General features: G+C 41.5%; 1 protein-coding gene across 1 annotated transcript; it reads left to right on the top strand.

The window, feature by feature from the left end:
• The first annotated feature begins 516 nt into the window (after positions 1-516).
• On the top strand, positions 517-19695 carry LOC110383074 (SID1 transmembrane family member 1). Its single transcript, XM_064042625.1, has 20 exons — positions 517-724; positions 2165-2234; positions 2505-2607; positions 3115-3216; positions 3685-3797; positions 4200-4306; positions 4629-4716; positions 5108-5191; positions 5572-5693; positions 6217-6344; positions 9305-9424; positions 10565-10649; positions 10935-11010; positions 11585-11761; positions 13119-13236; positions 14266-14388; positions 15239-15355; positions 16704-16836; positions 17383-17587; positions 18899-19695. Exons 1-20 carry the CDS (start codon positions 627-629, stop codon positions 19073-19075), a joined length of 2346 nt encoding a protein of 781 aa, XP_063898695.1. The 5' UTR covers positions 517-626; the 3' UTR covers positions 19076-19695.
• Positions 19696-20130: the final 435 nt, after the last annotated feature.

Here is a 20130-nt window from a genome sequence, read left to right as displayed (position 1 = left end):
GAAAAAAATAATTGTTCATCATCAGTGATCATCATCGATCATCACTCAAGCAATAGCGTACTGACACTGTATAAATAGGTCTGTGAAAAAGTTAGCCGTCAAATTGTTAGCTTTTACCATCGTATTGATTCGTTGTTATATCGAAAGATACATTAAGAAAAATACATAATATGCTGAGAAGTGCACTTTCTCTCGATAAGTCAGAAAAATATTTGATTTAATTTGGGTTACGATACATTTCTAAACGTGAGTTTAATTGTCTAGTCACCATATGTCTTATTGATTGACGTTTGACCTTTGATTTGACGTAAAAAGGCTTTTTTAGGTGGCACGAATTTCAAAGAATATTTATATTTTGAAATAAACAATATTTTTTTGAGTTTACACGATTTTTTTCTCTCAGAATACCTATTTTAATTTTAAACTAATAATTCTCCCATTTGTATGAAGTTTTGTAGATTTACCTTATAGATCTTTACAATTTGTTGTAAAATATATAGCAGAGACTTATCGCGACTCAAAAAAAACTTCTAACTTCACACAACTGTTCACAACACCAACACAGTCTGTTGATGTTGCTGAAAAGTGTAGTTATTTACGTAAAAACTAAAACATAATTAATTAAAATGTTTAGAATAATATTCGGTGCCCTGTTCTTAATAACAGTGGTTGGTGCTACTAAGAATAAAAGCGGAGTTTCTAATAGAAACTTCATCTATAACACGTAAGTAGATTCTAACTAGAATATTATGTAGTGTTTACGTTTTAAAAATAGAATAAAAAGGTATTGGGTAGACTATTTCATAAGGTTTTCTATTGTTCAGTAGGTACTGGCAACAGATAGATCTGTAAAACATTTTAGTTACTTTGTTTCATAGTAATTATTAGAACATAAATAGGTACTACATAGTAAGAATAGTATTATATTATCTTCTTATCTCGATATTTCGGGAGTTCCCCTAGTTACTCAGTGCGATAGTAAATTGCTTCCCCTTTACTGTCTTTGGTTTTTTTTTGTATCCCTAAAAGTTGTTTTTAAATAATAGTTTCTTAAAATCCATTTGAGTAGATCTTTTGATAAGTATTAAAGGTCTATAAGTAAACAATCTTAATAGGATTTTTTACATAAATAAAAATTAAACTATGGTTTAAAATAATTATTCGATTGATTAAGTAACTGTACTTAGTGCATTTAAATTGAATTTTAGCTGCATTTTTTTTAAATAAAAATTCGTACATACTCAAATGGAGTATCAACATTTTATTTTCCTTAATGCTTTAGGTATTCATTTAAATACTAAATTGCTAGTTGCCCATTTAATGAGGAAAACTTTAAACAAAGAATTATCCGGATGCAAAAAGTAGTTCCCTCTGCAATTGCATGAACTGTTTAATAAAATATCTAAACAGTTATGTGATATTCAGTTTTCTGTAGAAATGGGTGTAAACCACAGGAATAAGTACTATATAATTATTGTGTTATTGTTTTACCCCTTTCCAATATTCTATCAGTTGAATGGTTTATTAGACTAGAGATAGGAGTATCATATTACTTGTATAAGCCTGGACGCTCACATTCGGTTTCCAGATCAGGAATTCCTGATCGGGATTCCGTGATACTAGTGCACACGTTGTTTCTGACTATCTGGACGCACGGAGAAGATTCCGAAATTAATGTCAGGTTTTTTCCATTCGGAAAAAGTAAGAACGTGTGCCCTCTTGTAAACATTTTGTATGAGAAAAGCATTTCGGTTTCGGAATCTGAATTCCTGATCAGGAAGCCGAATGTATGCACCCAGGCTAAAGCTAATGTCAAATTTCTATCTGTAGTGAGTAAATAAAGAGATAGTTAGCATATGGGGAATGACCGCCAGACAATACAGATAGCTGTTATCTTAATGTTCTTTACATTTTTATTATGAAGTATGAATCATTCTGCAGAACAAAGTTATGTTTATTGAATTCTTAATAGCCTACTTAGTGTTTAAAGCTTTTTAATTATATATATTGAGTCATCTGCCAAGCCTTGCCCCAACTATGTTGAGGTCGGCTTCCAGTCTAAACGGATACAGCTGAGTACCAGTATGCCACAAGGAGAGACTGATATATGACTATTATTGAACTAAGTATTATCTTTAAAACTGTATTCTAATGAATTTTTCAGATACAAGTATGACACAAGAGTTACAGTAATTGTCAATGATACTACAGAACAGTTCTTGGATTTTGTAGAGGTAAGACATATCTATCTATGCTGAATATAATAAAGAGGAAACAATTTTTTGTTTGTTTGTACCCTCCGAAACTACTATACCGATTTGAAAAATTCCTCCAATGTTGGAAATTCCACTACTCCCAAGTAACATAGGCTATATTTTATACCATTACGGACAGAAGTTCCCACAGGAAAATTGTGAAACTGCGGAAAAACAGCTAGTACTTAATAAAGCTAAAGACTTTATTCACTTGAACACACCAATCTCAGGAACTACTTGTTGTTTCAGGATTCAGAGTTATGGCACGGTTACCCGACCCGCGTGCACGTATCGACGAATGAATCTCTTAGCACTGACAACCCTATCTTTGTGACAGCCACACAGCAGAAGGGTAAGCAAATAACTAATACTGTTTATAAATATAATAAAACAGTAAATCATTAACTAACAGATATTCTCTAATAATATGAGAACTAAAAAGATGAATTTGGTTCAATATGATTGTACCTAATATAGAACCCTGAGGAAGACCTTCACAGCCTCTATATTTTTAAACATCTGAAACTGGAGGTTGACTGGAAAGAATGCCTATGGCATTAAGTACGCCTGTGTAATGTTTCGTTGCATAAAGTTTAAATAAATAAATAAACTATGTCTAACTAATTGTCTTTCTGATATACATAAATATTTTTAATACTTACTAAGCTTATATAATGTGATTCTTAAACGTTCTCAATAGAGAACGTAGAGCAATTTTTTGTAGGCATTCATGTACCCAACTAGGATTTTTTTACTTATACCTCACATATTTTGAAATTGTCTTCAAGAAACCCTTCACTTTATTTTAGTTTAGAGTATATTTACACACAGTATTTCTCCAATATGTTCATGTACCTAGGCATATCATCTTGGGAGCTACCACTGCTGGTGCAGACTCCGAGTGGCGCGCTGCTGTTCTCCGACATGGCGCGGACGCTGTGCCCTCATGATGCTGGACCAGGTCTGTATAATAGTAATCAATTTATGATGTTACTATGTATGTCTGTGTGCATTAAGCCCAAGTGAAGATATAACTACAGCTTAGAACAACAAATTATTTCACACATAATTCTTCTCCTTAACTCTTTTAATTGTGGCAATAAGTCCGCCAATGTACCATTTATGTACATAAAGTATAAAAAAATATAACATAATGTTACCTAAATGTCGCTGAGCATTCCCTCATTTCTCTACAAAATAGTAACAGTTACCGCGGTTTCGTACACAGTTTTATTTTTTGTCCAGACGGAATAAAAGAGGGTTTAGATTTCGGACCGAAAGGAAACCCCCACCTTTCTATGTGAGAAATCTAGAAAGTGAAAAATAGAATGAGCGTTTGCTTCTTTGGTTTAAACTCGCCTTTACTTCACGGTTTACTGCGTCATGACAAAATTAAATAGCTAACAATGATTCAAGAAAACTATTTCAGACATAAAAACGGAGAACCGTCCATCGATACAGATCACGACTTCCAACCCCAAGAATGTCTCCGTGGACATCAAACTCAGGAGAGTCACCGACTTCTATGTAGATGTTAATAAGGTAGGACTTCAAAAATATTGTAACTAATGGAACAAGAAAAAGTGAACCAAGAGTAGATAGCAATAAAGTCCTATTGCTATCTACTCTTGGTTCACTTTTGCATCTTTGTTTAGAAGCCTATTCGCTGATGCGTTTGTCCTGGTTTCGGCAATATATTTATTTTGAAGTTTTTCGTCTATAAGATAACTTTAAAGCTTCAATTGACTAGTTTTTCAGTATTCGGCCGTAACTACTGTAGTTACAGTTGATGTTGGTTAAAAAATAAAGGATTTCTTTATTTACAAGTTCCGAAAATAATTTTATGCTAGCCTCCACCGTACAAGATCAAATCATTTTTAAAACTGTGGATAAGACACTGCAATAAATGTCAATTTCTTCAGATTCTAAATTCTAATATTTCAGGAGCTCCAGCTAAACGCGACGCCTAGCACTCCGAAGTATTTCTTCTTCTCGTTCGACCAGCATCCGTGGAACGTCACCGCGAACGGACCCGTTGAGATGGGCTCCAGGTATGTCATCATCATTATCATCATCATCGTCACTATTAACATTGACATCAACTTATGATAGTTAATGTGGAGTTTGATCCGCCTTTTTCGAAATCAAACAAAGATGGTCCCGACAATATTCAAAAAGCCTTTTTTCCCTTTGAAGAGTCCTGATTTATCAGACCTATTTAAGAAAGTGTTTTTTGCACGTCGTTTGATCCTGGATCACTGTTTTTTCATTGTTTGATTATTTAATACACTATGGAAGACTCGTAGCTATATAAAAACTTAACAATAGAAATAAGTCATAGACGGCACAAATTGTAGTACGTTTTCATTGCAGGTTCAACTACACAATTCCTAAGAGCGTGATTCTTATTATAGACTCAGATGATGACATATGCGCTACTGTCTCTATACAAAACAACTCGGTAAGCATATGCATTTTATCATTACAACAGTTCATTCTTAGTCGAAAGTAACCCTTATAATTTTTCCACAAAACCTTAGGTTTAATTAGGTAGGACAAATAAGTCTGCACGGCTGAAATAGGAGAAGGTAGTATCTACAGAATACACTCGGAAAAGTGAAGGAAGATCACCACTTCCCGCACCTAAGTAAAAAATTATATTTAATTAATATTTTTCAATAGGCTATTTTTAGAACTAACTAGGTTTTTAGGCAACGTGAAAGCGAGACTGATTTGCAGAATTATTTTCGCGTTTATATTATTAGTAAGGATTGAAGACTACTTTGCTTCAATTACTTTTACTTCAATGTCGTAGTATGCTTACGACGAGTGATATATTATTGTGGTTCCAGTGCCCGGTGTTCGACAGCGAGAAGGAGGCGCTGTACAAGGGCTACCATCTCACCATGATGAGCAAGGGAGGCATCACCTTGACGGTAAGTTTACACTTAACTAATACATCATATTCATGTGGAACACACTGAAAAATTCGCCTTTTTATAAAACCAAAACTCTCTCTATACATAATCACCTTTTAAAACCAACTATTTTAGTTTAGACTCAGCTTTGAAGCTCACTGAATGCCTTTTTGATACATCGAGGTACTCTCTCCAGTCATGGCTTTCCAAAAACGAATGCCAGAGCTGAACAAACGACAACTAGGCCTACAATATCTTATGCCTACCGAAACACGGTAGGGTTCGCAGCAAGCTTAACTTTACCAAGAACGGCTTAACTTTGGACCTATAGAACCTTAGAGCACTTATTTGAAGCTCTTAGAAGTTGCTAAAATATAATCAGTTGCTTTCTGTTCCAGCAATCAATGTTTCCTACGGGTTTCTACATAGTGTTCATAGTGAAGGAGAACGACGAGGAGTGCACGGGCGCCAGCGACTCCTCCGCGACATACTGGAGAGACAACCGGATGAAGAGCTTCAGGTCAGTAGGGCTCTAGACTTGACTGTTATCATCCAATGCCCCCTCCCGCTGTGGGTGCAACGTGAGGGGACTGTTATGCCCATTTTCACCAACAAATACCTAAATTCAGGGATCCCCTAAGAGCATTTACGAAACACTTAATAAGAATTTCGTTTTCACCAAAGTTTAAGTGTCCCTTATACCTAGTTATTTATGTCAAAATTGGGAGAGCCCTTATTCTAAGTGGCACTTAGATTAAGAGATTGTTGGTGAAAACGGGCATTATACTGACTAAAACCCACCATGTTCCTTCTTAAGCCCTTTATGTACCAGCGCCGCGGTAACTCGTGCGAACAATCCCGCAGCTGTGGCACGATTTGGACCTGGTGCAAACTCACCGTCCACAGACTTACGCCTATGGTGGTCAGGAATTGTCCCAGGAACTGCCCTAGATATAACGTTTTCTTACTACAGTGTTCCCAATGTTATCTGAAGAAGGCTTTTCTTTGCTGTAAAATAAATAATATACCATGTGATGTTTCAGGTTCCGCGTGATAGCGACGATCTCGTACCGCGAGTACGTGGTGGGTGCTCTGGTGACGCTGGCGCTGGTGGCCGCAGTCGCTCTGCTCGTCACGCTGGCCACCGTCGCCTGCTCCTGTCGCTGTTCCGGTCAGTATCAGGATGTGCGTGATAGCGACGATCTCGTACCGCGAGTACGTGGTGGGTGCTCTGGTGACGCTGGCGCTGGTGGCCGCAGTCGCTCTGCTCGTCACGCTGGCCACCGTCGCCTGCTCCTGTCGCTGTTCCGGTCAGTATCAGGATGTGCGTGATAGCGACGATCTCGTACCGCGAGTACGTGGTGGGTGCTCTGGTGACGCTGGCGCTGGTGGCCGCAGTCGCTCTGCTCGTCACGCTGGCCACCGTCGCCTGCTCCTGTCGCTGTTCCGGTCAGTATCAGGATGTGCGTGATAGCGACGATCTCGTACCGCGAGTACGTGGTGGGTGCTCTGGTGACGCTGGCGCTGGTGGCCGCAGTCGCTCTGCTCGTCACGCTGGCCACCGTCGCCTGCTCCTGTCGCTGTTCCGGTCAGTATCAGGATGTGCGTGATAGCGACGATCTCGTACCGCGAGTACGTGGTGGGTGCTCTGGTGACGCTGGCGCTGGTGGCCGCAGTCGCTCTGCTCGTCACGCTGGCCACCGTCGCCTGCTCCTGTCGCTGTTCCGGTCAGTATTAGGATGTCTGACCAGACTAACACCCAGACCACGGCCAACAAGCATGCTCATCACGCAAATGTCGACCGAACCGGGAATCAGGAACCCGGAAGGGACCCAGGACCTCAAGCATGGTGACCATTGTGCCATTGAGGTCGTCAATCATGATTGACCCCAACTGTGTTGGGATCGGCTTACAGTCGGTGCATCTGAGTACCAGCGACTGCCTATATCTGACCTCCTCAACCCAGTTACCCTTGCAACCCCTGGTTAGGCTGGTATCAGACTTACTGGCTTCTGACTATCCGTAACGACTGCCAAGGATGTTTAATGACAGCCGGGATCTACAGTTTAACGTACCCTCCGAAACAGTCATTGGTGTCCAAAATATACTTTGAAAGTACATACACTCAGCGGCACGGAATCTGGCCCAAGCACATTTGGGCCTTATAACCATTATTTAAATGAAAAATCTGAACTTTTATTTTAAAATTATTTAATTTACTCATTTTCCAAAAGAAAATGACTAACAAACAACAGAATTGTGAGGATTTTCATTAAGTTTCATTGAGTTAGGAAACAGAGTCCCTTTCCCGCAATATTCACCATAAACTTTTTAAATCAACATTTTTAACAAAACAGAAAGTAACCGAATTTTAATAATGGGTGTTTCTTCCTCTTGATCTGATAACTGCCTGCATACGATCTGGCAAGCTCTGGATGATGTTTTTTATCTCCACCTGAGAGATCTCCTCTCAGGCAGCTACCAGCGCGGTTTTCAGTTCACTAAGAGTCCGTGGTGGGTTACGACTTGCTCGGACCTGTCTTTTAAGCATATTCCAGACATGTTCTACAGGATTCATAGCTGGGTTTCTTGCAGGCCAGTCCAATTTTTTAACACCGACCTCGAACAAGTAAGCGGTTACGCAAAGAGCTGCGTGAGGACGAGCATTGTCCTGCATTATACGAAATTCTTCACTTCCTATGAATACCTCACAGGGTAAAACATGATTTTGAAGGATCTCTTCAATATACCGCACTGTTGTCAGACGACTTTCGACAACCAATAATTCAGTACAGGCTTCTGAACTTATGCCTCGCCAAACCAAGATGGACCCACCATGAAAACCGACTGTTTGCTTGGTAGTGGTGGTAAGAAACCATTCTCCACGCTTTCTCCATTCACGTTCACGGCCGTCTGGAGCTTTTAAGATGACTCTGCATTAATCGGTCCTTAAAATTTTACTCCATTGGTCACGCGTCCATTTTGCATGTTCTTTTGCAAACCTAAGTCTGGCTTTGCGATGGTGCGAGAGAAGTTCCGGGCCTCGAGTTGGTCTTCGAGCACGCAGATCCCGTTCCTCCATCCTTCTTCTTATTGTGTACTTACGGACGTTGAATTATCTTGCTGTTTGCAAAGGCTGGCGTATCTCTAACGCAGTGAAAACCGATTTTTTATTATTGCACGTACGATAAATCGGTCGTCGTGCGGCGACGAACACCTTACACCCCCACTTTTTGGTCTTCTTGTGTAAAGGCCAGTCTGGTCATACATTTTCTATGCATATCTTTAACTTCTACGCGGTGCACTTAAAGTTTCAACGATCTTCCGCTGCTTCCGCCCTTGAGGTCTTAGCAACACTACTTGAGCAACTTGAGCTGCAGTGAGGGTAATTTTCAGATCAAATTGTGAAAAAAAGAGAAACAAAAAAAGGATCATAATCATAATTTTTTTTGGAACGTGCTTAGTACTTCGGCAATTTCTATCTGAATTTAAACTTAACTTTCTGCTTTGTGTTCCAACAACGGAATCTGTTTCCAGTGTTACAAAAGTTAAACAGACACACATTTTTCTGTATTTTAATTAACAATTACGAAAGGACTGACAATATGTTATATGAAATTAGAATTTGCAACAGCTATCTGGGCTGATATCTACTTGTGTTTGTTTGGGCCAAATTCCGTGCCGCTGAGTGTACATACAAATAATTTCGGAAGCTTATCTGTTAGATGATTTCCTGTAAGCTATCAATGACTTACTGGCGAAACTTTCCATAAACTTAGCAATATATGAATGTAAACGGAAATTGTGGAATATCCTACGGGTGTTGGTAGAACAAAACTTCAGTAACTTCGTAGCTAACAAGTATAATAGTGGACTGTATAAATTACAACACTTAGGAATGACGGAATTAACAATTATAAGAAATGAAGGTCGTGCGCGCTCGGTACGGTGGACGATGACGCAGTGCTTCTTGTGACGGCCGGCGCGCGCGCCAGCTGATCGAGCGCCCCCCTGCGCCCGCGGCTCCGCCCGCGCGAGCCCGGGCGTAGTGATGTTCTCAACAGAATGCATCTAATTTTCTTTAGAGTTATTCCAGACAGTCAAATGTTAACTTAACCCTATGTTCCACAGAGACGGTAACAATCATAGAGTCGGAGCCCATAGTGCAGGCGTCTACGTCAAGCGCGAGCGCCGCCACCGCCGGGGAGGGGGAGGCACCGCTACTGAGGGATGAGGACGATGAGCCGGAAGGTAAGAGTCTATTTAAAAAAATCTTTTATTATATTCTCTCTTGTGTCCTTACCTATGTGTTCCGTGTACTCTCCTTTTACTACCTTTAGTACTCCCCTCCAAAACTTCCCTTATGGACTCTCTATATACTCCCTTATGTACTTCCTCTACAATCTTATGTACTACCCCAACACACTCCCTTATGTACTCCCCCTACACACGCCCTTATGTATCCCTACACACTCCCTTATGTACTCCTCCTACACACTCCCTTATGTACTCCTCCTACACATCCATGTACTCCTCCCATCCCTGTCATCCTCACACATATCCTCCTTCCATCCTCCTCCACATCATGTTGTCATGCATCTGTATGTATCCTCCTGCATCATGTCCTCCGCACATCTTGTGTACTCCTCGTCATCATCGTGTATCATCCTGCGCATCCCGTGTGTGTCATCATCATGTTGCTCACATGTGATGTCTGCATCATGTCATCATACGCATCGTGTTGTCCTGCGCATCAATGTTGTCTCGCATCGTATGTTGTCCCCTGCGCATCATATCCTCGCATCGTGTGTCATCCTGCTGCATCGTGTCCTCGCATCGTAATCCCTCTGCGCATCGTGTGTGTCATCCTGCGCTCCATCATGTGTTGTCATCCTCGCATCGTGTATCCTGCCATCCTGTCATCGGTTCTCATCATACGGTCGTCATCATCATGCGCATCGTGATGATCATCTGCGCATCGTTGTCATCTCCATGTATCCTGCGCACGTAATGTCCTGCGCATCGTTGTCTCCGCATCACCTACACCTCCTGTCCTGCGCATCCCCCCTTACACCTGTCATATCTCGCATCATCATCTCCCACATCCCATGTTTGTCCTCCCATCCTTATCCTCACACACCCATGTTGTCCCTCCATCACTCCATGTATCCTCCCATATGTATCCTCCCTACACTCTCCTTATGTACTCCTCACCTTATGTACTCCCCCTACACACTCCCTTATGTACTCACCCTGCACACTCTCTTATTATATTCCTTCTTAATATGTCTTCTCTCTACAACATAGGTGGGAGTACCTATCCCCCTATGTTTTCCCCCTAAATACTCATTTATGTATTATCCATGTATGTATATTATCTATCTTTTACAGAGGAACAGTGGTCCCGCTCACACCCTCTCACCGTACACAAGCTGACCCGCGCTCCTCCGGAGACCTTCGCCAGGAGATCAGACAGGTAAAAGCCTACGCCAGCAACTAAGCCTTTTGTAAATAGGATGCACCTATAAAGAAGTCTATATTGCCCTCGTCATCACATGATGATGGATGACGAGCCCTTTTGCTTATGACCACATTACTAAATGACTGAACGCATCCAGTACAATATGTATGTGTTTTAACCGACCTCCAAAAATAAAGGTTCTCAATTTAACCGCGTACAAAACTCACTTTTTTAGACATACTCACCTTTTTTTCAGTAGAGTAACTTTTTAGGTTAAAATAATATTGGTGTGAATTTCAGGTACTTCTGGGGAGCTCTGACCGTAGCGGTGGTGTACTCGCTGCCAGTCGTACAACTACTCTTCACATATCAGAGGGTGAGTCACGGTGTATTATATTAATGACCCCTTAAATATTTGTATGGTCCTTACTTGATGACATTTACTTTCATAACTTTTGCTGGAATCTAAAAAAACACTGTAAACTCTGATTTTATGTTGTTGTAGATGTTGTAGATTTTATGTTGTCCTACAGACACTTAAATCTTAGTTTTTCTGAAGCATGGTTAAAAATAGGCGTTGTAACTTTTCTTTATATTTCTACGAAACATGCACTTGGATGTACTTTTTAAACGACTGCGACTGCTAAGTAAGGTTATGTTTTCCGATCAAAAAGAGGGACTTTCCTTTAAACAAGTCCTTTGGTGATCGCCCACTTCGCCTTTGTGTTGTCGTCACAGCCGAAAGACGTCGGCTGTTGGACTGCTGTCTCCCCGAAAATCAAATTTTTCTCTATCTTCAGCAATCCAAATCCACTGCCTAACGGCTACCTTGGCCAGAACCGTCCGTCTAGTGGGGGGCCTCTGCCCACGTTGCGTCTTCTGGGTCGTGGTCGCCACTCGACAACTTTTCTACGCTCAGCTGACTTGATACCTTCTCGTATTCTCTCCAGATGGTATACCAGACAGGCAACCAGGACCTGTGCTACTACAACTTCCTCTGCGCCCATCCACTGGGCTTCCTCTCGGACTTCAACCACGTGTACTCCAACGTGGCCTACGTGCTGCTCGGCCTCGTGTTCATGGCGCAGGTGCGGCGCCGCCAGCGCACCACAAGCGGCAGACCGCAGGTGATACTAACTCACCCACTCACTCACTCACTCACTCACCCACTCTGTGTACTCCAACGTGGCCTACGTGCTGCTCGGCCTCGTGTTCATGGCGCAGGTGCGGCGCCGCCAGCGCACCACAAGCGGCAGACCGCAGGTGATACTAACTCACCCACTCACTCACTCACTCACTCACCCACTCTGTGTACTCCAACGTGGCCTACGTGCTGCTCGGCCTCGTGTTCATGGCGCAGGTGCGGCGCCGCCAGCGCACCACAAGCGGCAGACCGCAGGTGATACTAACTCACCCACTCACTCACTCACTCACTCACCCACTCTGTGTACTCCAACGTGGCCTACGTGCTGCTCGGCCTCGTGTTCATGGCGCAGGTGCGGCGCCGCCAGCGCACCACAAGCGGCAGACCGCAGGTGATACTAACTCACCCACTCACTCACTCACTCACTCACCCACTCTGTGTACTCCAACGTGGCCTACGTGCTGCTCGGCCTCGTGTTCATGGCGCAGGTGCGGCGCCGCCAGCGCACCACAAGCGGCAGACCGCAGGTGATACTAACTCACCCACTCACTCACTCACTCACTCACCCACTACTCCAACGTGGCCTACGTGCTGCTCGGCCTCGTGTTCATGGCGCAGGTGCGGCGCCGCCAGCGCACCACAAGCGGCAGACCGCAGGTGATACTAACTCACCCACTCACTCACTCACTCACTCACCCACTCTGTGTACTCCAACGTGGCCTACGTGCTGCTCGGCCTCGTGTTCATGGCGCAGGTGCGGCGCCGCCAGCGCACCACAAGCGGCAGACCGCAGGTGATACTAACTCACCCACTCACTCACTCACTCACTCACCCACTCTGTGTACTCCAACGTGGCCTACGTGCTGCAAGGCCGGACCCAGTCACATTCATCTACTACACATTACACATGGTCACCCACTTACATACACACTCACTCACATACTCATACACCCACTCACACACTCACGCACGTACTCACTAACTCACCCACAACCACCACTACTCACCCACCCGCTCATTCTCACACGCTACCCAACGCTATTTACTCTCCCACTCACTTCCCAACTTACATACTCATACACCCACTCAGAATGCTCAAAAGCAAACCCAAGATTAGAAAAAGCGAGTCAAATAATGACTGCATGACTGTGACTAGACAGACATGTGTTGCTGGGGAGTTTGTTACGCCACTTCTTCTTCCCAGCAAAAACACATAGGAAGTGGTGAAGGGTGGGCGTTTTGGGGGCTGTCTTTTGTAAAAAAAAAAAACTTTCGAAAAGTGCTGTTTTGCACACAAGTTTGAATAAATGATTTTTGATTTTGTAACTCGGCTGTTCCAGGACTTAGGCATCCCTCAGCACTACGGTCTGCTGTACTCCATGGGCCTGGCGCTGGTGATGGAAGGAGTCCTGTCGGCTTGCTACCACCTCTGTCCTAACAAGATGAACTTCCAATTCGGTATGTCTTCATCATCATCATCATGAGTATGTTAACTTGACGAGTAGAGGTTGTAAACCAGTAGAATCATCGGCACGAATCTTGAGCGCTGACCTTCACTTGCGCTGAAGTGATTTATTAGCAAAGAACCAATCCCGAGTGACGGCTATGACGCGATGCACTGCGGGCCAATCACCGCTTTAGCCCGCTCCCGCGCCTCACTTCATACCACAAAAGGGACCCAATAAATCACTTCTGCGCAGATGAAGGTCAGCGCTCAAGATTCGTGCCAATGATTATTGTTGAGATGAAGTGGTGGATCTACCATAGTGAATGCTCGCAACCTTGATTTATTTTTGACGTCACACTTACTTCTTTTATGTACTACATTTTTTTCCCTCTATGTGGTGAGTACATAATTCATAAGACATTCTTACTTTTTATGTGCTCCCCTTATGAACTCGTTATGTACTGCGTTATGTACTTTCCTTATATGTATACTTCCCTTATGTACTTCGTAATGTACTCCCCTTTATGTACTCTGTTATGTACTTTCCTCAGGTAATCCGTTATGTACTCCCCTTATGTACGTCGTTATGTACTCTCTTTATGTACTGCGTTATGTACTTTCCTTATATACTTCCCTTATGTACTTCGATATGTACTCCCCTTATCTACTCCGTTATGAATACTCCAATGTACTTCCTTACGTATTCTCCTATAAACTGCTGTCAGTTATATTTTATCATTCATGACGAATTCAATTCAATGTATTTATTTGTGAGCATAGGTATACAGAATGGAATTGGTGTACAAATAATTTTAATCGTTTTGAGTTTATATTATTAAAGATCATAGTATTTTATCATTTAAAAATATTTCAACTGAGTAAAATGCCTTATCTATTAGAAATGTACTTAATCTACGTTTAAAAATACAAATATTCTGTTCAGTTCTTATAATTTTTGGAAGTTTGTTATTTTTCTTACAATAGTAACAATTTATCATTCAATGCTTATTACTTCATTCAACAATTGAATGTATTTCCAGACTCGTCGTTCATGTACGTGATCGCGGTGCTGGTGATGATCAAGCTGTATCAGAACCGACATTCTGACATCATACCGAGTGCCCATACCACCTTCATCGTGCTGGCTGTTATTATGACTTTAGGTAAGTCACAGTATCTTGTTGCCCAGGTAACTGTGTTGAGGACTTCAGTAGACAGTCGCTCCATGTGGCACACTGGTACTCAGCTTCATCCGGTTAGACTAGAAGCCGACCCTAAAATGGACGTAGTTATGCAGAAACGTTCCAACCCACTGTACGCGTAAGCATTTACGCTTATATCTCAAATTCAACTTGAATTTGAGATATAAGCATTTACGCGTTTCAGTTGTATTCTTTTTTATTCTAACCAGTAAAGGTACTAGAGGTTTTATTGTTATAACCATATGCTAAATTTTAGGCTGTTCAATCACAATAACTCGATTTCGGGTGACTTGTGGGTTGGAACGTTTCTGCATAACTACGTCCAAATATTATTCAAATATAGGTTCTTCAAGTGTTTTTATGTATGTACTTGTTCCTCTTTCACTCAAAAACTATCGAATGAATTTTGATGAAAATTGCCAGTAAGCTATTTTTATCCGAGTGCGAGAAATAATTCCCTCGGTAAGCGGGTGAAACACTGTCAGGAGATTGTATAATATACTTTTAATTATCATCATAAATTAGTAGACAGTTTCCAATTAATGTTGTCAATGTAAACTATATCTACACAGCAATACATAAAGCCCATATTTGAATAGCCTTATTGTTAACGGGTGATATAACTTCAAAAGGTATATGTTATGTTCTGCAAATGAACTTATGAACATCCTTGGCAGTCGTTACGGGTAGTCTGAAGCCAGTCAGCCTGACACCAGTCTAATCAAGGGGTGTTGAGTTGTTCGGGTAACTGGGTTGAGGAAGTCAGATAGGCAGTCGCTTCTGGAGGCACATGACGTTGTATGTTGTGCAGGTCTGTTCGGCATCCTGTTCCCGAGCGTGGCGTTCTCGGTGCTGTTCACGATACTGCACATCGCGACTTGCCTCATACTCACGCTCAAGATATACTACGCGGGGAAGTTTAATTTAGGTACGTATTTGCATTTTATTTACTTTAACAGTCGAAGGTCGTTGGGATCAATAAATACGGTTGTAATCTCAAAAGACGTTGAGACGTCCTATGGCTGAGATGATGATGATGATGAATCTCAAAATAGGATTTTACTCAATAGGGTATTACATGCATTTTTGAAATATATCTCAAATAAATTCTTTAGTCTTAATATATCTCTAAAAAATTAAAAATATTTTTTTTTCTCACGTTATGTACGAATATAAATTAATTGTTTTATCATAATTTCAAATTTCGCGCGTATTTCGCGAAAACGCGGCACACAACGGACGCCATGATTGTTTTTTGGTCATGACGTCATTACGTTAGTAAACAAACTACAGCTGTCAGTAATACATATTTTGATATGTATTGAAAATTTTAATAATGAGTAATTATGCTCCGTATCGTTGGTGTGTTGTTTCTGAATGTGAGAACACTAGTGTAAAAACACGAGACAAATTATGGTTTCAAGTACCAGTGGATATAAATATGAGAAACACTTGGTTAAAAGTTGCGAGACGAGATCCCGGACTGTTATCAGATAAATCTCGTTTATACTTTTGTGAAGATCACTTTGATGTAAGTAACTGTATTAACATTACCTATCTAATGAAATATACTCTTTAATGATAGGTTAACTACTTCAAGAATCAATACTTTGAGAAATGTGGATAATATTTAGAGGTTATAAAATCTATGACACTTTTGTTTACTACCGTAATGACGTCATTAGCATGGCGGCGACATTTCGTAGTGTTCAAAGACAGATAAAAAAACCTTAAAACTTTAAACTGCAATAAAAAATATATTTATGTACCTTACGAAGTGAAACTAACATTTCCCGATTGCTTTTCCTCTAAACAATCATTGTAATACACTTTTAATTTTTTTCTCATCTAGACTAAAATACCCTATTATGCGATGTGTTTATTAGTCTATACACTATATATTTTTTATTGTTAAAAGTAGTGTTTTTTATTTAGTTTTTAATCCCTTATTTATTTTTTAAAGTGGAGTTTACGTAATAGCTCCATCATATAGCTTTCACTTCGAAAATTATATGTGACTGAAGTGTTCGATGCTACAGTCCCCCAACTGTGAATGTTCGATTTTTATCATGAATATTCAGATTAACCATTTTTTACAATCATGTTTGCTGTAAGAAAACCTAAAGCTCGCCTCTGCACATCTTTTCCAAAATGTTTATTTATGTATAAGCAGTTGCTCTGTTTAACCGATCCCAAGATAGTTGGAGAAAGGCTAGGTAGGTGATGAAATAGGTGTGGCATAAAGGATTATAATAATACATACCTATCTTGCACAGAATGGTCAGCACTAGGTCGTGGCATGTCAGCCCTGCGCTTGCACAGATGGCGAGCACTGGCGCCGGCACACCGCGCCCGCGCCGCGCTGCTGGCGGCCGCTAATGTTACTAATTGGGCCTTCGCTATATACAGGTATGTATACTAACCGCGGTGTGTGTGTTACAAACAGTCTGTTTAGTTGACTACCGATTCCAAGTCATGCAAATATCAATGCAACTTTTCTAAGGCTCTACACTCTAGGTGGGTTGCTTTGGTACATGCGCGAATTTTAAAATGCATGTAACCTGCGCATGTGCCTCAATAAACGCAAGCTACTTGCACCGTGTAGAAGCACCCTTACGGACTGTCATAGCAATCTATGTGTTTGAGAAAATTATTCTATAATTACACTAGTGGTTTAAAAAATGTGATAAATGAATAACCACTCGACCGATGTTATGCAAACTTCATTTCAACCATTTACTAAATAGTCCGAACAAAACCTGAAAAATTGTTTTTTATATTTGAGCGTTACGTTCTTGAGTTACAATTACAACGAAGTGGCATTCATTTTTATATAATCCTATAGTGATACATATATAAAATTTTTAAACACACATAATGGTCTATAGTAGTAAAAATCAAGCAAACTCTTTACCCTTACAATTTTAAGTACAGTTTTCCTTCCCCACCTTCCAGCGCAGTAATCCACAACAAGGACTTCGCCCGCCAACTCCTGGCCATCCTCTTGGGCAACGCGATCCTGTACACGCTGTTCTACTTCATCATGAAGCTGCTGCACCGCGAGCCCATCGCCCCGCACACGTGGTTCTACTGCGGCCTGGCGCACCTCGCCTGGTTCCTCGCGCTCAGGCTGTTCCTGGACTCCAAGACTAAGTGGTCGGTGAGTGATGGAACCAATGTTACTCTTTTAATAATGGTCAGCTGTTCTTGTGTAAGGAAATCATAAATATTTGCGCAGACACAGGTAAACTATCTATTCCTTATGGGACTACAATCCGACACCTCCGGAGAGAAATCACAAGCAGGACCGACATCAACGTGCGTATGGGACACGGGCATTTTAGGGATATTTTAGAGACTTGGGAACATTCTAGTGAAGCTTTAGAGCAGTGGTTCTTAACCGGTGGTCCGCGGACCACTGGTGGTCCCTGGAGGCATTCCAAGTGGTCCGCGAAGCATTGCTTCGCGACGTTGCTAATCTAACTTTATTGTTAACGACTTATCTATGCGAACAGGGGTTTTCGCATGGACGTATTTAAGATCTTACTTGTTCAACAGAAAAAAAATATATATTTGGGCTACATTTTACGTAATTTTGGCATTGAGTCCTAAAAAATAGTTAAAATTTTGCGCTCGCTTCGCTCGCGTATTCAGAAACTGTGTGCCCTTATTTTTGCGTTTGTCAACAAACAAAAATGTAAGTACGTTTGGGCTACATTTTACGTAATGTTTGGTTTGAGAAAAAAATTTCGCGCTCGCTTCGCTCGCGCATTTGGAAACAGAATTGAATAGTATAAGAGTAGGTACTTGCGTTTTGTAAACGCAATGTCTAGTTTGTAAATGAAAGATTTATTTGGAGCTAAAACTCTGTTTTTATGTTACCTAGAGGATGGATCCTTGTCAAAACTATAAATACGTCCGTGGGTTTTCGACGCTTCTGATTGTTAAAAAACAAGCATAGAAATCTTTTGAATGCCACTGCCGACATGATTTTTGTTTTTTTGCTAAATAATAAAGAAATGAGTGCTAATTATAAAGTGTGCTCGTATCCTTTATCAAAGAACCGTCAAGTTAAAACCATTTTGGTGGTCCCCGGCAAGACAAACTTTTGATAAAGTGGTCCCTCATGCCAAAAAGGTTAAGAACCACTGCTTTAGAGACTTTTTAGCCAGAGTTAAGTGACTTGGGGGAATTTGACCTTTAAAGGGGAATTAAGGGACTTTTGGAGTCATTTTAGGGAAGTTTAGGGACTTTTGGGGGGAGTTTAGGGACTTTTTAGGGGGAGTTTAGGGACATATTAGGCGTGTTTTTGGCGACATTTTAGGGGTGTTTTAGGGGAGTTAAGTGACTTTTATTGGAGTGTAGTGACTTTTAAGGGAGTGTAGTGACTTTTTAGGGGGCGTTAAGGGTCTGTTTAGGCACATTTAGGCGCATTTTGTTACTCAAACCTCGTGTTCCCCCTCGTGTGCAGCAAACGCCGGCCATGTCCCGCTCGCACAACGCGCAGTGCTCCGTGCTGGCGCTGTTCGACTCGCACGACGCGTGGCACGGGGCGTCGGCGGCCGCCATGTTCCTCTCCTTCAACATGCTGCTCACCGTCGACGACCACGTCCGCGCCACGCCCAGGGAACAGCTACACACGTTTTAGGCAAGTTTTAGGTAAAACAAGACAACTTTTACTGTTTTAACCGACTACCCATAATAAAGGTTCTTAATTCGACCGTGTGTGTAATGTTGAGAAAGTCAGACAAACTGGCCGACGCAATGAGAGCTATCGTTTTTTGTTTCACCAGATGGCGCGACTGTAGCGTGAGGTCCTAAACTACGGCTATCAAAGTTCGTATTATGAGCGCCAAAACTTATATCCACATTAGATGATTATATTAGATCTTATTTAATACAGTAAAACTATAGTGTAAACGTATTGGCGATGCCACAGTGTTGCGCAGTGCCGTTTTGCTCGGAAAAGAAAGGCGGACATAAGTTTCCGAAAGATAAAAGTGTGAACAAAACAGTAACATTTGACGCCTGGAAGACCTCACGCTACACAAGCGCCTCTAGCGGCGATTTCATACACGGTAGCCCTCATTGCATCCAGTAAGACGGCAAGACGCCAACATAGTCGGAGAAGGGCTCAGTCGATGATGAAATTAGCTTGTCCAAACTAGAGAATTAATGATTCAAAATGATCCTGATCTGCACCGTTTTCTTACTATACTGGGGGTCATCCAGTCTTACTGATTCGTCAAATGACATAACCCGGCTTTTGAATCTGCAAATTGTGATTTTTTGATAGTATTTTAACAGAATAAATCAATTTAAAAAAAAATACCAAAAATAAAACCGACTCCCAAAAACACTGAAAAGCAAAAAAGCTGTTCTTAGGTGCATCGGTCTAGAAGTCAGTGTCTAACTAATGGATGTACTTACTTCTTACTTCCGTTGGCTCTACAACCCTTTGTGGGTCTTGGCCTCCTCTACAATCATCCTCCAGTTATCACGAAGCTTGGCTGTTCTTTTCCAGTTGGTAAACTTGCCCATCTTTCTAAGGTCTTCTTCAATGCAGTCGCTCCAACGTTTCTTAGGCCTCCCTCTTGGTCTTTTTTGTTGCGGCGTCCACCTCGTCATTATTTTTGTGGCCCTTGTATCCGGCATTCTTTCAAGGTGGCCCGCCCATCTCAGCCTCTGTGACTTGCAAAACCT

The sequence above is a fragment of the Helicoverpa armigera genome, chromosome 29, assembly GCF_030705265.1.
Source record: "Helicoverpa armigera isolate CAAS_96S chromosome 29, ASM3070526v1, whole genome shotgun sequence".
NCBI classification, from domain to species: Eukaryota; Metazoa; Arthropoda; class Insecta; order Lepidoptera; family Noctuidae; genus Helicoverpa; species Helicoverpa armigera.
This window is presented reverse-complemented; position numbering and strand designations above follow the sequence as displayed.

What these genes read in the sequence shown, in the direction of transcription:
- LOC110383074 (XM_064042625.1), top strand. Translation starts at nt 627, where the DNA reads ATGTTTAGAATAATATTCGGTGCCCTGTTCTTAATAACAGTGGTTGGT. An exon ending in TACTCTTCACATATCAGAGG is followed by an intron (nt 11,011 to 11,584) that starts GTGAGTCACGGT and finishes TATTCTCTCCAG; the next exon opens with ATGGTATACCAGACAGGCAA. An exon ending in CGCGGGGAAGTTTAATTTAG is followed by an intron (nt 15,356 to 16,703) that starts GTACGTATTTGC and finishes TATCTTGCACAG; the next exon opens with AATGGTCAGCACTAGGTCGT.